General features: G+C 35.3%; 1 protein-coding gene across 3 annotated transcripts in view; it reads left to right on the top strand.

The window, feature by feature from the left end:
• The window catches only part of TXNL1 (thioredoxin like 1), a 33832-nt gene extending 15636 nt beyond the window's left edge, over positions 1-18196 (top strand). Inside the window, exons 4-9 of one of the 3 annotated variants that reach the window (XM_043558943.1) lie at positions 4142-4264; positions 6909-6978; positions 8371-8543; positions 11723-11827; positions 16532-16574; positions 17962-18196. In XM_043558943.1, the coding sequence (XP_043414878.1) occupies positions 4142-4264; positions 6909-6978; positions 8371-8543; positions 11723-11827; positions 16532-16570 (510 nt within the window). In that variant the 3' untranslated portion in view covers positions 16571-16574; positions 17962-18196. Of the gene's footprint in view, positions 1-4141; positions 4265-6908; positions 6979-8370; positions 8544-11722; positions 11828-15633; positions 16075-16531; positions 16575-17961 lie in introns of those variants that run through there. The other 2 variants (XM_043558944.1, XM_043558945.1) reach the window with 2 other exon arrangements.
• The last annotated feature ends 676 nt before the right edge of the window (positions 18197-18872 follow it).

Genomic DNA, 18872 nt, shown 5'->3' with positions numbered 1-18872 from the left:
GTATTGCCAGTTTTTTTTAAGCTAAAAAAGGTTTTAATTGGATTTTTAAAATAATTTTTAAAAATTTGTATCTCAGTTAGCATATAGTTGTGTTGCCAGTTTTTAAATAAAATTTTGGTTTTAAAGACTTTCAGTTATCGTTTCACACAAAGAGACAATATAGTTACTGATTTTACACATCCTAGTTTTGGAACTCCAAATTTGATTGAAGCCAGAGTATGAGAGGTACGTGTATCTCTTTTAGAGGGGTTTGAAATATTGCAATAGATGTAGGTTAAGAATGGTAATAGTTCTTATTCAGAAATAAGACAGTGTTTTTGTAAATATAATGACTTCTAGTTTATAAAATGTTTATTGAAGCATTGGGATATTTAAATTTAAATTAGGAAAATTTAAATCATTCTATCTTTTTTTCTTTCATATTCGTTAAGAATACCTAGTATTGCTTCATAGCCATAGGGCTATCAATAAGTCTTCCTCTCCACAAGTTTGAATTCTAGGCACTCTGGGATTGAACTTGGATTTGCATAATGTTCTGAATCTTGAGGCTTATTAGTGTATTTCAGTATTCTGACCACTGAACTATAGATTTCAGTGTACAAATTTTGTCATCATTCAACAAAATGAAATGAAACCTTAAATGACCCTCATCTGTGTAGTAAGGCAGATCTTTCTTTAACCAAAATTGGAAGCATGGAAAGGGTTTTCTAACTTTCTGTGTGTCTTGTGTTAGATTTTCTCCCCTGTAAAAAAACAAAACAAAACAAAACAGAACATAAAAAATGTTCTACTATTGATGGAATAGTATAACAAACATATATACCATTCACCTATGTTCATCAGTTGTGAATATTTTGCTACTTTTGCTTTCTTGGCGGTGGCGGGCTGGGGGGGTAGAGGGAGGAGAAGTAGAGAATCTCAAGTAGGCTCCACGCTGTCAGCGCAGGGCCCAGTGTAGCGCTTGATCCCACGAACCGTGAGATCATGACCTGAGCTGAAATCAAGAGTCCCATGCTTAACCAACTGAGCTACCCAAGCGCCCCTAGTTTTGCTTTCTTGATAGGTGTTTATATACTTTTATCTCTTGGCAGAGTCATTTAAAAAGTAAGGTATAGACATCATGATGGTTCATCTCTAAATATTTGAGCAGGTAGCTTCTAAGAACAAGAACATTCTTTTACATAACCATGATACTATTAGCACTCCTAAGAAATTTAGCAGTGGTTTAGAGTATCTCTAGTATTTACAGCCTACATTCACATTTTTAAAATTATCTCCAAAATATCCTTTATAACTGTTTTCCCCCATCTAGGATCAAGTCAAGGATCATACATTGCAGTTAAGTTGTTTTTCTTTGGTGTTCTAGAAACTTCTGTCTGCTCTTTTTTCCTTTCATGACTACCTTTTTTGAAAGTTTAAACCAGCACCAGTCTAGTAGCCACTAGATGCTTGTGGCTGTTATGCATTTGTTATGTGACTAGTGCAACTGAAGGACTGAATTTTGAGTTTTATCTGCTTTTAATTAATTTAATTTTAAATTATCACATGTGGCTAATGGCTATCTTATTGTACACCGTAGGTTGAGACCATCTGTCTTATAGACTGTCCCACAATCTGGATTTGTCTGATTGTTTTCTCATTATTCTTTCCTCATTGGCAAGTTGATTACATAGGTAGTGATATTTATTTCCAATTGCGTATTTCTGGAATGTGTCAATTTGCAGTTAAGTCAGATATAATGCCAATTTGTCCTAGACAGTGTTGTGTAGCAAAGCACTTTAATGCAACTGTTTGAGTGTGATAACTTGTTTTGTGTGTCCCACGATAAATAAATACAAAAACAACTTCAGGTAAATCACCTATTTATTTTTCATCATTAAGATATTGCAAGCATGATTTCAGTGTTGTCTTTATGCCTGGGATCATAGTCCTAGATACAGCATTGAAGAGGCATCTTGGTAGGATGGAAGACATAAGTGTTTAAAGATTTTGTTAGAACTGTCCTTTCAAGGGAAATGTTCTTAAAGTTCAAAGTGATTCTGTAATAATAGAACTTTGCTTTATAGTGCCAGCACACCAACCCCCACTGTTTTTAAATTGGCTATGGTATGATACCCTGAATAATATGTTCAACATCTAATGCAAAATAACATTTAATATAATTCAAAATAGCATTTTGGCTTTAAAAGCATTTAGGCCCCTCCATGAATAATTAAGGATCTATTCTAATAATTATTGATAATTATGTTGCTAATTATTTGACATGTAAAAAAGTTTTCTTTAGAATGATACATACATGTATTAGTATCCTCTGTATACAAAATATAATACTCTTTATGATAGGTGAATATGCAATTAACTGATAATCTAAAATACTTGGTAAACTTAAAACTAGTCCTTGTTTAGTAGATTAAATGGATGTTTTTCTAGAAAAATAGTTTATCAAAATCAACTCCACTACAAGCAGAACTCCTAAATAGACCAGTCACCATAGAGGAAGTAGAGAAAATAGTCAAAGACCTGTACCATAAAGGGCAAGATGACTTCACAGGGATATTCTACCAGATCTTAAGATCAGATAGTCTAGTGTTATTCCAAACTACTTAAGACCATATAAAAAGAGAGAAAACTTTCTAAATTTCTTTTTGAAGTAAATATGACCTTGATCCCAGAATCTGACAAAATGTGCATCAAAACAAAACAAAAACAAAAAAACCACTGACCAGTTCCAATTAGGACCAGTTGTAAAACTCTTAAAATATTAGTAAAAAAAAATCCAGCAATCTAAAGGAGAAAAGTTATAATCTCCTAATACGGAGAAAAGGCATTTGACAGAATTCGGTACCCATTTATTTTTAAAACCGTCCGTAAAATCTAAATGAGAGAGCATTAGAGGCACTCCTGCTAAAGTCAGAGACCATGCAAGGATGCCCACAGTCACTGCTCTGGCCGTGTGTTGGAAGTATTAACCAACACGTACACGGGAGACAGAAAGATGTTAAATACCACAGGGAAGCGATCAGCAAAATCCAAAATATTAGAAGAAATCCATAGGCACTAGATGACCATAGATTAAAGGAGTTGGGAGACATTAACCAAATATGGCATACTTTATTTGGAGTCCTGTTTTGAGTCTAACAATTCAACTGTAAAACATTTATAAGACCAAGAAATTTGGACACAGATATTTGCTGATAACTAAAGTATTACTCATTGTTTTAGTTGTGATAATAATATTGAGAATTTTTTTTTTCTTTTTTTTCAACGTTTATTTATTTTTGGGACAGAGAGAGACAGAGCATGAACGGGGGAGGGGCAGAGAGAGAGGGAGACACAGAATCGGAAACAGGCTCCAGGCTCTGAGCCATCAGCCCAGAGCCTGACGCGGGGCTCGAACTCACGGACCGCGAGATCGTGACCTGGCTGAAGTCGGACGCTTAACCGACTGCGCCACCCAGGTGCCCCTATTGAGAATTTTTTTTAAAGAGCCCTTATCTCTCAGAAATGCTCATGAACACACTGAAATGTTCATGAATGAAATGAAGAAATGTCTAAGATGTATTTGAAAACAGGAGGGTAGGGACTGCTTGCAGGGGAAAGGTGAAACAAGAGTGGCCATGAGCTGATTATTGTAGCTGGGATTATTAAAGACTGACTACCTGAGGTTCACTGTAGTATTCTATTTATACATGTTTGAAATTTTCCATAATAAAAAATGTTTTAATCCTTATTTGTTATTCATCTCAAATGTAAACTCTTTATGGATGTAGGTTTAAAGAGCACATGACCACTAGAGGAGGGAGGTAGGCTTCCTTTGGATCTTAACAGATATTTTAATTTGTATATTTTCCACTGCAAAATACTGTTAGCAAGAAATGTCAACATTTTATAATCTTAGTGTTAAAGACTTGGTTTTTGATACTTTGTCAAATGGACAAAGCCTAGATTTGGCTTTCATAGTGATAGGTCTCAGTCAGAAATTCAAATGAAAGCCTTATTATAAAAGTTTTAGTAGCTATCTTAAAAGAGAAGTTTTTTTAAAGTTGTCTAACCTAGAGAAAATCATGTATTTACGTTTCTGATGAAGATTGTTAAACCAAATCGAAATCCTTTGCCTAAAGTCTTGATTTAATTTTTTCAGATGGATTTAATGCCTTTTATTAACAAAGCTGGCTGTGAATGTCTTAATGAAAGTGATGAGCATGGATTTGACAACTGTTTACGAAAAGATATGACCTTCTTGGAATCTGATTGTGATGAACAGGTAATTGATACCTCCCAGTTAAAGCTTATAGGGATCATCAGTGTTTATGCCTGCTCTGGGTTCTTTATCATGTTTCCATCTCATGGTTTTATGTTTCTCCTTCCCAGATGACCACTTCCTTTCCTTTTTTTAAGTTTCAGTTTCTTTGGCGATATAGACCCACCTCCTTACTCTGTTCTGTATAAGCTGCCAAGGTCATTATACAGAATCTTAGAATTCTTGGATTGGCCCGACTGCTGAGTTGAGTTGAGCTGAGCTTTGACCGTTCTTAAATCCTTTTGTTCATTCTAGACCTGTCTTCCCTATTTTTTTTTCTTTTCATTTATTTATTTTTGAGACAGAGAGAGAGCATGAATGGGGGAGGGTCAGAGAAAGAGGGAGACACAGAATCTGAAACAGGCTCCAGGCTCTGAGCTGTCAGCACAGAGCCCGACGTGGGGCTCGAACTCACGGACCGCAAGATCATGACCTGAGCCAAAGTCGGACACCCAACCGACTGAGCCACCCAGGCGCCCCCTGTCTTCCCTATTTTTTACCCACCCAGATGAGTCTGTATCTGAGAAATAGAGAATAATTAGATAAGTACTCCCTATATGTCCGGTCCTCATTCCCAGCTGTAAACCTGTATCGTACTTCCCTATACTTCCCTGCATTGTCATCACAGAGGAAGTAGTGTAGTCCTGCCTTGATCAAGCCATCATTACCTTCATCCTGACTGTTATTTTCCTTAATTTTCTTTCCTTTTTTAATGTTCATTTGTTTTGAGAAAGCACTCATGCACGAGTGGGGGAGGGGCAGAGAGAGAGAAAGGGAGAGAAAGGAGGGAGAATCCCAAGCGGGCTCCATGCTGTCAGTGCAGAGCCCGACACGGGGCTCGATCCCATGAACCATGAAATCATGACTTCAGCCAAAATCAAGAATCAGACGCTTAACTGGCTGACTCACGCAGGCACTCCCTTAATTTACTTTCTAATCTGTTGTCTCTGCTTTGTCCCCCATTCCAGTTCATCTTCTACATGTTCACAAAAGTTCTTCTTTTTTTTTAAAGTAGGTTTCACATCCAGTGTTGAGCCCAATGCAGGGCTTGAACTCACAACCCTGAGATTAATACTTGAGCTGAAAAATCAAGAGTCAGACTCTTGGGGCACGTGGGTGGCTCAGTCAGTTGAGTGACTTCGGCCCAGGTCCTGATCCCATGCTTTGTGGGTTTGAGTCAAGCTTCGGGCTCTGTGCTGACAGCTCAGAGCCTGGAGCCTGCTTCAGATTCTGTGTCTCCCCCTCTCTGTGCCCCTCCCCGACTCTGTCTCTCTGTCTCCCAAAAATAAACAAACATAAAAAAAAAATTATTAGAGTCAGACTCTTAACTGGCTGAGCCATGCAGGAATCCCCAAAAGTTATTCTTCTAAAATAGAAATCTGATCATGCCACTCTTTCTCAAAAGATTTACATGATTCTTCACAGTTTTCAGGAAGAGATTCAAGATTCTTGATCTGTTTCTAGCTTTCCATTCTCATCTCCTCCTCACCTGTGGTTCAAGTCTCTAAATATGTCGTGTTTATTATTTTTTGACACACTATTACAGGTCAAGTATAAGAAGTATTTATGTAACCAGAGGAAATGGTCTGGGTGTTTTCTTAGGCACATAGACCACAATGATCCTGAAATCATAAATCCAAATTCAATCTTGCCTCCCACTACAGCTGCCTTACTGAACAGCTTTAAGAATATTGTTCACTATTGTGTTCCTTGTAAATGGTGCCCTGAATATAATGTGATGATGCATATCAGCAGAACTGACCACAGCTTCCCTGAAATCTTCCTGCCAGGAAAATCTTCCTCCTAGGGTAGAAGCAGAGATACGTACATCATACACAATTTTAGCTGGAAAGAAGACTGAGCAAATGACTCATGGTTTCTTAGAGACCGGCATCCTGACAATGTCTCCTATCCCGGTTCCCTTATGTGGCCTTCTAGATTCAGTTAGCCAGATTAAGTTTAGGATGGAGGTTTGGAGGTTACCATAGAGCTATTAAAAGTCTTATTCTTCTGAGTTTTGGATCATGTACAGTGCATTTGAGAGCTAGTTTCTTCACATAATCTGTGCAGTGTCTTCATATTATCAGATGATGTGGGTACATGCTTGAAAAACCATCCTACAAAATGTTCAGCTTATATTCTAAAATATATAGTTTAATTTTATTTTACTTTGGGGATTTTGTTTAATTTTTTTGGAAGGCAAAATGCTTGCCAGTTTACAGGTTACAAGACCTTAGGATCTTAGGCAGTACCCACCCCCTCCTTTTTTATAGGCTCTACACCCAAGGTGGGGCTCGAACTCACAACCCATAAATCAAGAATCACATGATCCGCTGAGCCAGCAAGGATCTCGCATGTTTTTAGTTTAGTTTATTCCTTTAAATTTTGTCATCATTCCCTTATGTGAATAATATATGATTGTATTTCTCAAATGTCAGTCTAATTAAATTACTTTCAATTTACTGATTTTTTAATATTACATTGGTTTTGTGAAATGAGTTAAATATTTTCTGCCTTTGAATTAATCATTTTAACTCTACTTAGCTGTTGTGTATATTCAAGGTGTTCAAGAGCCCTTTTAAAATAAAACTTGTTATTTTCTTCACAGCTTCTCATTACTGTGGCATTTAATCAACCTGTTAAGCTTTATTCAATGAAATTTCAAGGGCCAGATAATGGTGAGTAGTGGGTAGCCCTTTAACTTTCTGCTCTGTGGATCTGTCAGCGCATTTTTAAAACTAATGAAATAATAGAGGTAGATATTCCTTGTGTTGGGAAAGAGTGAAATTGTTTCTGGAACAAAGCAAGGGGACAAATGAATGTGCAAATAAGGTAAGATTATTAGGAACTGATGAAATGACAAATTTTACCTTATTTCTAAAATTTTTTATTTTAGAATTTAAGTTCCCCTCTTAATCTGAAAACAAAGGAACTCTTCCAATTCTTGTTCTGAAACTCCAGTTTCGAAGTAGCCATTTTTCGGGATCACAACTGGGAGAAATTTATTTCACATTCCTCCTATTACAGATGATAACACTAAGGTTCTGTATCTTCCTGTTTGTGACCTATTAGTAGTTTCATCTTCTTTATATATTATGATACTGTAAACATGATTGTACAGACTTGGCATTTCTCTTTTTATTAAATGAAGAATTTTCCTTATTTATACTCCCTCTTTTTCCTGTTCTTAATTGATTTTTTTGGGAGGGGAGTCTTGGGGACTAGGACTTTTTTTCTGTTTTCTTTTTAATTGGGAGAAACAGTAGGCACCCTGTTTATCAGATAGCATTCCCTTCTCATTTGTTATTTTAAATGATTATGTATTAGTATTTTTCATTAATAAAATTACATCTTCTGGAAATACTCAGTATTTGTGAAAGCAGTTGCTATAGAGATGAGTAAGCAATATGAATATGTTAAGATTCCTTAACTAGCCATGAAGTAATGAGTTTTGGATTATACCCTGAGGTTAAAGGGACTAAGACATCCTATTTAAATGTGATCTAACCACTTAGCACATCTTAATCCCTAAGATGAAATTTGGCAATTTGTAGAATTAATTTCCTTTTAGCTAAATGTTGTCACTGGTAATGCTCTTCTCCTAAATAACAAATGTACCAATTGTTGGCAACTGCAAGACCCAGCTCAAATGTTAATTCCTTTTATGAAACTTTTTGTTAACCTGCATGCATTGTCAGACTCTTACCGCCTTCCCTGCGTCTCCTCATTAGTAGTGTTGCATTATTACAGAGTGTCTTTTATAGTTGAGGTCAAGAAGTCTGTGAATGTATATGTATATGCATATGTGCATGTGTGTTTTAACCTAATATTCTCAGTTCTTAGTATAAGGCTAGCAGGCCAAGAATACACTAGTAAGTGTCTATTTAAAAAAAAAAAAAAAAAAGAATGTCTGTGAAAATACTCAGAATTTCTTAGAATTCCTGAAGATGCATGTAGGTATGTGCCTATATTTGAATGTGTATCTGGTTGTATAGACTGAACGTAATGGTGAAACGAAGAAAGTATTGCAAGTTTGGTTTTACATTTAATTTTATTCTACCATTTTATAGGTCAGGGTCCTAAATATGTAAAAATTTTTATCAATCTACCCCGATCTATGGATTTTGAAGAAGCAGAAAGAAGTGAACCAACTCAAGCTCTGGAACTAACAGAGGATGATATTAAAGAAGATGGTATTGTCCCACTTCGTTACGTTAAATTTCAGAACGTTAACAGTGTAACTGTAAGTAGTATTTTAACTATATTTAATGGGTGTTTGGGTGACAGTTCATGCTATCTTCACTATCCTGGGTGATTCTAAATGATCCTTTAAGGTAGTTTTTTGTCCTCTTGATTTGAAATGAGTGAAAAAATTTGAAATGAGTAATATAATGAGCTAATTAAATTTTCTTCTTTTAATTTATCTGTGTGTTCTGAAAAGGAAGGACAGGTTGATTTTTTTTTTTTTTTTTTTTAATTTGTGAATATGTCAGTTACTTTGTATATTTGGCAGTTCTTGTTAAAAGTTTGTTATAGACCATTTAGACTTAAACTGAAGATATTTGTACATAATCTTTCATACCTGGTAATGAGTGATGATTCAGTTGTAAAATCCAATTTACTTTTCTAGAACATACAGTTTTTAATAGTGTAGTGGTCATGATCTCAATACAGATGATTTTTTAAAAAGATACTTTTACATTACCTTAATTTACATTAAGTCAACTGCTTCTTAGCAGTTATTAATTGCTTTTGTGAATTATTGTAATGAAACCCAGCATATGTTCTCCCAACCACCTCCTTCTCCCTCCCAGCCCAGTCTTTCAGAGCAGGGAGTAGGAGGGTTAAAGGAGAATAGTGGAATGAATACCTATAAAAACAGTGGGAACCAGCACAGAGTCACTGAGAGCAAGTTGGGCCAAATTAATGTAATTTTCTTGATTTAATGAAATGATTCTGGTTTTTGTAAATTAGAAGAATGCTATAATGTGTTCATTTTAGGAGGTTTTCACTGGAGTTTCACAGAATGTTCTTAGTAGTAAGATGAAGGAAGGATTATCATTGAGATTTCAATATTTGGAATATTTTATCCAAATGAAATCGAAGAAAATGATTATATTAAACTAGAATATTGGTTATCAGATATTTTCCTGACCTATGTTTGTACCATTAATACAGTACCTGTTGCTTTATTTAGTGATAGAAGGGAGGCATTTGTTTATTGGAAAAGCCCTTTCAACCCAAACATCCCGACCTAATCTCTGTCATTGAGAATCGCTATACATAGTTATGTTGTGATAGGCTCAAGTCTTTATGTACTGTGTCCTATCTCAATCAGACATGCTTATCAGTTTTTTGGTGATGAAATTGAAATCAAAATGACAGTTTTGATTGGAAAGGCTAAAGTAAGATGAGTTTTAAAAGCAGTGAATATGAACTGTTGTGCCTTATAAGATTCAAAGAGCATTACAAGTAAATGGAGAGCTGGTTTAATAGTTTACCTATTATAGTCTTGGGATTTTTTTTTTAAACATTTATTTGTTTTTGAGAGAGAACACAAGTGGGGGAAGGGCAGAGAGAGGGCGACAGAGGACTCGAAGCAGGCTCTGCACAGACAGCACAGAGCCCGATGTGGGGCTCAAACTCATTAAGTTGAGCTCATGACCTGAGTCAAAGTCAGATGCTCAACCAACTGAGCCACCCAGGCGTCCCTATAGTCTTGGAATTTTTAATTGATAAGCTTGGTTTGAGATGAATCTCTGCTTGCCTATAAATACCAAAAACTGATTGATTGCATCAGAGAATGAAAGAAATATGTTGTCTAAATCAAGAGAGGCAAAATTCTTTTCCTTTTTTTAATGTTTTATTTATTTATTTTAGAGAGAGAACCCACACCTGTGTGTGAGCAGGGGAAGGGCAGAAAGGGGGGTGGGGAGAGAATCCTAAGCAGGCTCTGTGCTGTTAGCACAGAGACCGACACGGGGCTCAGTCTCCATGAACCGTGAGGTCATGATGAGCCGAAATCAAGAGTCAGATGCTAAATTGACTGAGCCACCTAGGTGCACCTAGAGAGGCAATATTCTTAAGTAGACAGCATCTAGAGTAATGTGTTTTTTAAAAAAATACTACTTGGCAATGAGAAAGAATGAAATTTGCAACAATGTCTTCATTTGCAACAACGTGGATGGAACTGGAGGGTATTATGCTAAGTGAAATACGTCAGAGAAAGTTATCATGTTTTCACTCATGTGGAATTTGAGAAACTTAACAGAAGACCATGGGGAAAGGAAGGGGAGAAAATAATTTCAAACAGAGAGGGAGGCAAATGATAAAAAACTCTTAAATATGGAGAACAGACTGAGGGTTGATGGGGGTGGTGAGGAGAGAGGGGAAAATGAGTGGCAGTGATGGGCATTGAGGGAGGGCACTTATTGGGATGAGCACTGGTGTTGTATGTAAGCAATGAATCATGGGAATCTATTCCTGAAACAAAGAGCACACGGTGTACACTGTATGTTAGATAACTTGACAATAAGTTATATTTAGAAAAAAAAGACAAAATAAACTCCAGCTTAGCCATTCAAACACACACACACACAAAGAAAATCCAATATAGTGAAAAAGTTGAAAAAGGATCTGTGAGTAAAGCTGCTGTCTACTATCATGCTGAAGGGAGTTTTTAAATAGAAAGTATAAAGAGTCGGGATGCCTGGTGGCTCAGTTGGTTAAGCAGCCAACTCTGGATTTTGGCCCATGTCATGATCTCACGATTCGTGAGTTTGAGCCCCGTGTCGGGCTCTGTGCTGACAGCACGGAGCCTGCTTGGGATTTCCCTCTCTCTCTGCCCCTCCCTTGTGCGCGCGCTCTCTCTCTCTCTCTCTCTCTCTCTCTCAAATAAATTAATTAAAAAATGTAAAGAGTCAAGCTTAATAAAATATGCAGGCTATAATACAGTGTAATTCTAGGAGCAGATTTCCAATATTTTTTCTTTTAATATTTTAGGAAATAGAATGAATGGATGAGTATCAGAAAATAGCTGCAGAGACTTTCCTCAGTCAGAAACTAATTTTCATAAAATTTCAACAGCAGTCTGTCCTCTGAAATGAATTTCATACTCTTTCAACATTCTCTAAAGAGTTTAAGTGTGACTCCTCCACACCATGACACTAACTTATCAGGAACTTCTATATGTAGGTGTCTTGCTGTGACATCCTGGAGAAGGTGAGGCTAGCAGGGCAAACAGTGGAATTCATAGTCCCATAGGAGTAGTAGTCTAAGTGTAGTTTGGATTAGTTCTTCCAAGAGTGGGAGGTATTTTTATTAATAATCTAACAAAACCAGTTAAATTTAAAGCATGTATATGAAAAAAGGATTACAATCATTAATATAAAAAATCTTTTTTTTTTTTTTGGTTGGGGGTAGATATTTGTTCAGTCCAATCAAGGTGAAGAGGAAACAACAAGAATTTCATATTTTACTTTTATTGGTACACCAGTCCAGGCAACAAATATGAATGACTTCAAACGAGTAAGTTTATTTAATTGGTATTTAGGGAAAGTAAAAATATAATTTTAAAGAAATAATTTCATTAAGATCAAAATCATACCATGTCATGATATTTGGGGTTAAACTAGAACAGTAGGTTCTCCTAATCACATTTTTGATATCTAACTAAAGGATATTTCTAATAAAATTAAGTCCTACTGGTACAGTTTGTATTAGTAAATGGTATCCAAATAAGAGGGTGAAAATATCTCCTGAACATAGCATAATGTACAGAACTGTTGAATCTAATATAACATCATGTATCAGCCATACTTCATATTAAGATCCCTAACTGTAATGAAGTAAAAGATAAATAAAAGGAAATTAATTTAAACCTAAACCAAACTAAATAAATGTTTGGTTATAGAAAGTAGTTAGGAAAAATGTCAAAATAGGAGTAAGTTAAAATCATTATTATAAGTGAATTTTTAAGAATTTTGCTGATATTAAGATTTTGATTATATAGTTTCTGATGAAAACATTTAAAATCATGAATAATTTTAATCAAAAAGTTTTACTACACTGGGATGCTTTTAAACCTGTGTGCTGAAGACCACGTTGCATAAGCAAATAAATTTTCAGTGAACAGGCAGATTGTATATGTATGTATGTGTGTATGTTTTTGTTTTATTTTGTGAACGCAGTCCTAAGGTTTGCAAAGAATTTGTAACGTGTATGGGACTCTTAGGAATGAGAACATTTTGTACATACGTGGAACTGCTGCTACTTGCTTCCTTAGGGTGACTCCTAAGATCTTACAACCACAGATCAGGGCAGTGCCACCGAGAGCTTGATCAGAACAGAACCCAGTAGCAGTACACAGATTAAGTGCAGCAGCACAGGACATGGAGGTATCACTGTGTTTCCGATGGATCCTTGGCAGCCGTCTAGAACGGGAAGTGAGTGTAAGGAGGTCATTATATGACAGGAGGTTTCCCCAGGGCTGCCAGTGCCTGGAGGAAGAGGTATTCTGCTGAACGATTTCAACTCCTGTTTGGGGACTTGAAGCCTTGGGGCACCCTGAAAACTCTTATTCTTTTTGATGGGATCTACAGATCTAATTTTAATTCAGTTACAGAAAAATTCATGAAACTGCGTAATTGTGGATAAGCTTATAAAATTGTATGCTGTTTTTACAAAATTGATAACCTTGACCATAGATCTTTTAACTGGTCATTTTCGACTACTATATCTTCCTGTCTCCTGACATAATTAACTTTTGGGAGCTGTAGGACAATTATGTACTTAGACCTGTCATGTCAGATGTTTGACATATGTGTAATGACAGGTCAGAAGAAGCAGAGATTAAACATCTACATTTTTATGATATGAGATATGCTGTACTGGGAAAATGTGTGAGCACCAAAGACATTTTGGCTGCCTGCTTTGTTACTTTGCCTGTTTGGATTAAATGCCATTGGATTTGGCTTTAACTGCCTTGCATAGTTTGTTTTTAGCTTAATTCCTTCGTAAGATCTACTCTAAGCCATATTATTTCCTCATACCATTAATTCAGTTCAGGTTCCCTGCTTTTCACCTCAGCTCATGCTATTTGATTTCTGTTTTTTTCTGTAAGTAACCACTGCTCCATCTTGACCATCTTCTTACCAGCCTGCCCTTCAGTCAAGTTTTCTAATGTGCATTAATAGTTGTCCATCTAAGAATCTGTCTCCACTTGTTTGGTTTTAACATCCTCCCTTTCCTAATATCCTCCCTCTCCTATGCCTTCTAGCCTGGTTCCTCTCTCTCTCTCTCTCTTTTGACTTACCAGACTACATGTTTTGGACTGTCTTTAGGATAGCAAAGGTGTTAGATTTTTCTTGCTTGAGAGTATTTGTGTTTGTTACGTAATTTGGCTATGTGTTCATTTAGCTAAATACCTTATAGCCTTATTTAACGTTACTGTAGAGCAGTAGTTCTCAAACTTTTTGGTGGCAGGACCCTTTTACACTATTAAGTATTATTGAGGACCAGAAAGAGCTTTTGTTAATGTAGGCTATATCTATCTAATATTTACCCTTTAAGAAACTGAAACTGAGAAATTTAAAAATTATTTATTTATAAATAATAAACTCATTATGTGTTAACACATATAATATTTTTAAGTTACATATTTTCCAAAATAAAAACCAATTTAGCAAGAAGAGCATTGTTTTCTGCTTTACAAATTTTTTTATCATCTGGCTTCATAGACCCCTCTCATTCTCTTATTTCTCCATTTAGTCAGGTTTGCCATGACAGATCATGTAGCCTCTGGAAAACTCCATTGTACACTTGTAACACAATGAGAGTTAAGAAGGCAAATAACAATTCAGCATTATTTTGAAAATAGTTTTGACTTTGAACACTCCCTGAAAGGGTCTCGGGGACCATCAGCCTAGATTGCACTGAGAACTGCTTCGAGAATAATTTAATACTGTCATGGACTCCTTTCTTGGTGTTTGTCCCTTGCTTTTAATGTTTGATAAATTTGAATTGGTTGAACGATTTTCTTATTTGTGTATGTTAATATTACATTACATTTCCTTTTAATAGTTTCTGAATGAGACTTGTGTCATTCATTGAATTGTTCCTCAAAAGTAAGCTAATATTTCAGTGCTTTTGGCATGATGCTAGGACAATATCAATGTAGGAAAATTGCAATAAAATTTGGCCATTTTAGATTTTGTCTTGATGAGTCACTTACTAAAAATTGCAAGTGACTTTTGTTTCTAGAAAAGGAAATGGTAGATACATGGTATAGTACTTGTGGTCCATGTAGTACTACTCCACGTGTGATCATAGTCCCTGAAAAGTTAATCAAAATTAATCAAAGCTTAAGTTCAAGTCTCTTCCTGTACAGAATATTCTCATACTTTCCTAGCCCAGTGATACTTCCTCTTTCCCAAGAAATGTCTAGGAAAGGAATGAGAATGTTTTGTGGAGGAAGAGGGTCTTGAACTAAACTGGGAGTAGATATGGATAGAGGAAAAGATAGCAGTGGGCACTCCAGGGAGAATGGAAAATAAGAATTTGGGCATGAAAATGGAAAGGTGCAGGACTTTGTTTAGGCAGTCTGAATTTCAAAGGGATTACATATAGTAATTAGAATTTAAAATTTCAAAATAGATTTGGCATGTATTTTTATCAGCACAGAGAGGAACGTTTTGATACTTTGTGTAGTGAAAAGAGCTACATAAAATGGTTTAAAGAATGATAAAATAGAGTTGTTTTGCATTTTCAGTTTACATTTTTATGTTGTGTGAGTTGTTTCTAGATAATTTTAGTTTTCAGAGTGTCATTGATCTTCTCCTTATGTCCCTAAGATGACAGAAGCTAAGGTAATACTGATGAATCTTGGATGTTGGATAGAAATCTTAGACCACCTTGCATGTTATTACAACTTTAAAGGTTATACTTGTAGGATATTGTAGACTAGCACACCTCTCCCACTTGTCTGTTTTTGGCTGTTATAGGCATTGTACACACATTATAATATACACTTGGGCTATTTGTTGTTGTAAATGGATTTTTTGTGTTGCAGCATGAAAAGCTTGCCATCTTAATTGGAAGTAGATATTTTCTTTACTAAACTATGCTCTATACATGGATTGCTTTATTTTAATACAAAAGTAATAACATATAAGCGGACAAAATGAGCAAAATTGAAGGGGCTTCTGCTTCTTAGGGAATGAGGTGCATGTGAAAAGCAGAGAAGGTTTTCTATCACTGTAATAAAAATAGACTTCTAAACTGGCCATTCACCGTATCAGCTATTTTTGTAACATTTCTGTCTGTTTATTTTTCAGCTTTTTTAATGCAACTCAAATGAACTAAAAACAGAAGATTTTTAAAAATGAAGTAATATAAAGATTGACCTTATCTCACCCTACTCCCCTCCTTGCTTCTCTGCTCATCCATATAGCACCTGTCTGCTCTCACCCTTCCCATGTTCTCGCCATTGTTGGTGCAAGATTTCTACAGCTTCCATCATCTGGATCAGCCTTCTTGTTACCTAGATTTCCTCAACCATCTCTTTCTTCAAGTCTTATTCTAGGCATGCTCTGTTGGCCTTCTGTTTTGGTTTTTATTTTGGGCTTGCAACTAGGTGCTTTAATTTCGTTATTATACCATGTTGCTCCCCTGACTTTTACTTTTTTTACTTTCTCCTGTCTCATATTTCATTTTTGTACTACATTTTGAGAAATAATATTGCAATAAAATGTTGTTAGTAATGCTTTCAGACTTAACTAGTAGTTGGTTTTTTAAATCCAATCTAAGGTTTAAATTTTATTTTTTGGGAACTGTAGAATCATTTTGAAAATCAAATAAGAATAGTTTCATATGTTTCTTTTATACTAGTACTAGTGTAATATATTGATTAGTATAATAGGTTGCTTGTCTTTACCCAATGGAACTGTAGCCCCAAAGGCTTTTTGCTGGGTAATTATGGGCACGTTCTCTGCTTTGCCAACCCAAGTGAGCTCAAGGCATTGAAAGACGGACTGAATGTTAGGCTGGGTTAAACTATTCACGTAGAAGATCAATGGACTCTTTACTGAATAAATATTTTCGACACCTAATTTTGATGTACCTAGACTATTGTTTGAGGTGTAATATAAACACTTAAAAATGAATAAAAGAGCTTCTTTATGTTTTGGGGTGAGAAAATCCATATTGGAATGCTGAATTTCTTCTTTTTTACAGAGAATACACATTGGCAAGTTGAGAGTTATCAACCTGTGAAACAGTATGCAGATTTGTGTCTTCCACTGTATCACATCTGCTAAAATTTTAATTTTTAATATTAGTTGTTTTTGTTTTCTTTTGCTTAATCTAATAGCTCTGTGTTTTGTGTGTTCCCCAGTGATAATGATGATCAATAATGCTTTCAGTGTTTATATGCTTAAATTCATTTGTGATACAGATAGTGCCAGCTCCCCTTCTTTCTTAAGAAGGCTCCCTTGGCACTGAATTTTTTTTACTCTTATCCACATACTTTTACGAGACTGTCTCTTTAGCATTTTTATGGCTTTTTAGGCTAACACATGGTTTTTGTAGATCAGAGAGGAGATCTTTTAAAGTAATAAAAGTGGTTTTCCTCAAGGTCAGGAAAAGAGCATGTTTAACGTCATATGATTGAGAATGAAGTGGGTTTTTATAATCTTCTCTCATGAATGACATTGACCCAGCCATGTTCCATTTTAGACCAGGCATGTACAGAAGACCTTTATGAATTTTGCTTGATTCAGACTACCGTTTGGAACAGAATCAATTTAAAATATGAAAATTACACTTATAAATGTACATAGAAATCTTGTATACAAATATATACTCAATAGCTTGCAATTGCATTTCTTCAGTGGCGTTTCTGCTATGAGAATACGTTATCTAATGATAAGTTTCAGGTTTTAAGTAAATTATTTGCTTAGAACTTAGTTGTAGAACTTTCCCACCGAGGTTTTGTTTGCTAGCACTGTTGGTAGAAACCTAGTTTATTCTTACATTTTTATGCTTCCACATTTGTAGCAAGTAGGCCCTCCAGTAGAGAATTTTCCTAATAATTGACAGAAACAAGATTTATTCTTTATGTTTTTTATAGTACATTTGTGGCAGCCAGGGTTTTTTTAAAAATAGAAACTAGGCAAAACTAGCCATTTTTAATCTGTTTTCATTGCAAATCTACATATTGAGAGAAAGTCTAGAAACCTGTCATCTTGGGCATTTAGACATAAGTTTAGCATACTCTTAATTCTAGAGTATTTTGTGATCGACATTTGATTTCTAATTGCCTAAAAATAGGTTGCCAAATATAGTTCACTCATAAAGCATCATCCTTTTATTAACTTCTCTAAACTGTCAACCTTGTTTTGAAAAATTGCATTACTTTTCCTTTAAACAGTGTGGGAAACCAAAATAGCCTGCATGTGTTTTATTTTTAATTCCTTGAGGATGGGAGGAAAGGGATGGTCACAGTGTGCTTCAAACAATGAAAATACACTGCATGCCAAAATAAAATGGGGGGACAAAAATTAATACCAGGTTTTAAAGATGATTACCGGTTAGTAATATTTTGAAAATAACACATACTTCTAAATGAATAAGATGTACATGTAAAGTTATTTTTGTTTTTCTAGGTAGTTGGCAAAAAAGGAGAAAGCCACTAAGGTACAAAAGACACTGGAAGAGCATATTGCAATCAGATCTACAGCTCCTGGATAATTGCTTGATTCTCGCCAGAGACTGTCAATATTCCCTTCATTGCCATTACCAATAAATCATTGCTTTTGTTCGGATGGTATCACTAGTGTTTTTATTGTAATCTTGATACATGGAGTTGTAAATAAAAGTCACTACTTTTGCCAAGCTTAATTTTTGTCATTTTAAATAAGTATTTTCTCTTTTCATTTATTTGAAAATTGGCACACTTCTGATTTTAGAAGGACTTACGTGTCTGCTAGTATATTGATTCAAAGCTAGTTTCTTTCTAAAGGGGAGCAAGACTGTTTTATTAGGGAATTAAGGAGTACATGTGTGCTCATGTACACACACAGCAAGTGATTTTGATAAGTGGACTTAGAACAGCTAAGTATGGTAAAATGAGTACTAACTCATGTTTATTAAACATTTGGGTGTCTGAGCCATAGAAATTGCTCAAGTTGTAACCTACTAGAAATAAGTTTAAAGAGATTTAACTGTTCTCACCTAAAACTGTTAATGGGACCACAGATTTTAATCCCTTCTGGATGACCTTTAAAAATTTGAGTCAGCCATTTTCTTTACTAGTAGAGGTATGTTGAAATCTGACCATGGGGGAAAATACAGTACTGTGAGTTCATGCAGCAACAGGAATTAATGTTTTTAATCAAGTATTTATTAACTACAAGAAAGATAGTGTGTTAATATACAGAGAATGGGATTGAAGGTTGTAAGTGAATTGGCCGAATAATACGTTTGAAAGGTGTTTCACAAAAGGCTAGCAAAACAAAACATGTTACTACTTTTTTTATGTATTAAAATTAATCTAGAAAGTATGGTACATTTAATA

The sequence above is a fragment of the Prionailurus bengalensis genome, chromosome D3 (assembly GCF_016509475.1).
Source record: "Prionailurus bengalensis isolate Pbe53 chromosome D3, Fcat_Pben_1.1_paternal_pri, whole genome shotgun sequence".
Taxonomy (NCBI): domain Eukaryota; kingdom Metazoa; phylum Chordata; class Mammalia; order Carnivora; family Felidae; genus Prionailurus; species Prionailurus bengalensis.
The sequence above is the reverse complement of the archived record's forward strand: the minus strand, read 5'-3'. Positions and strand labels throughout refer to the sequence as shown.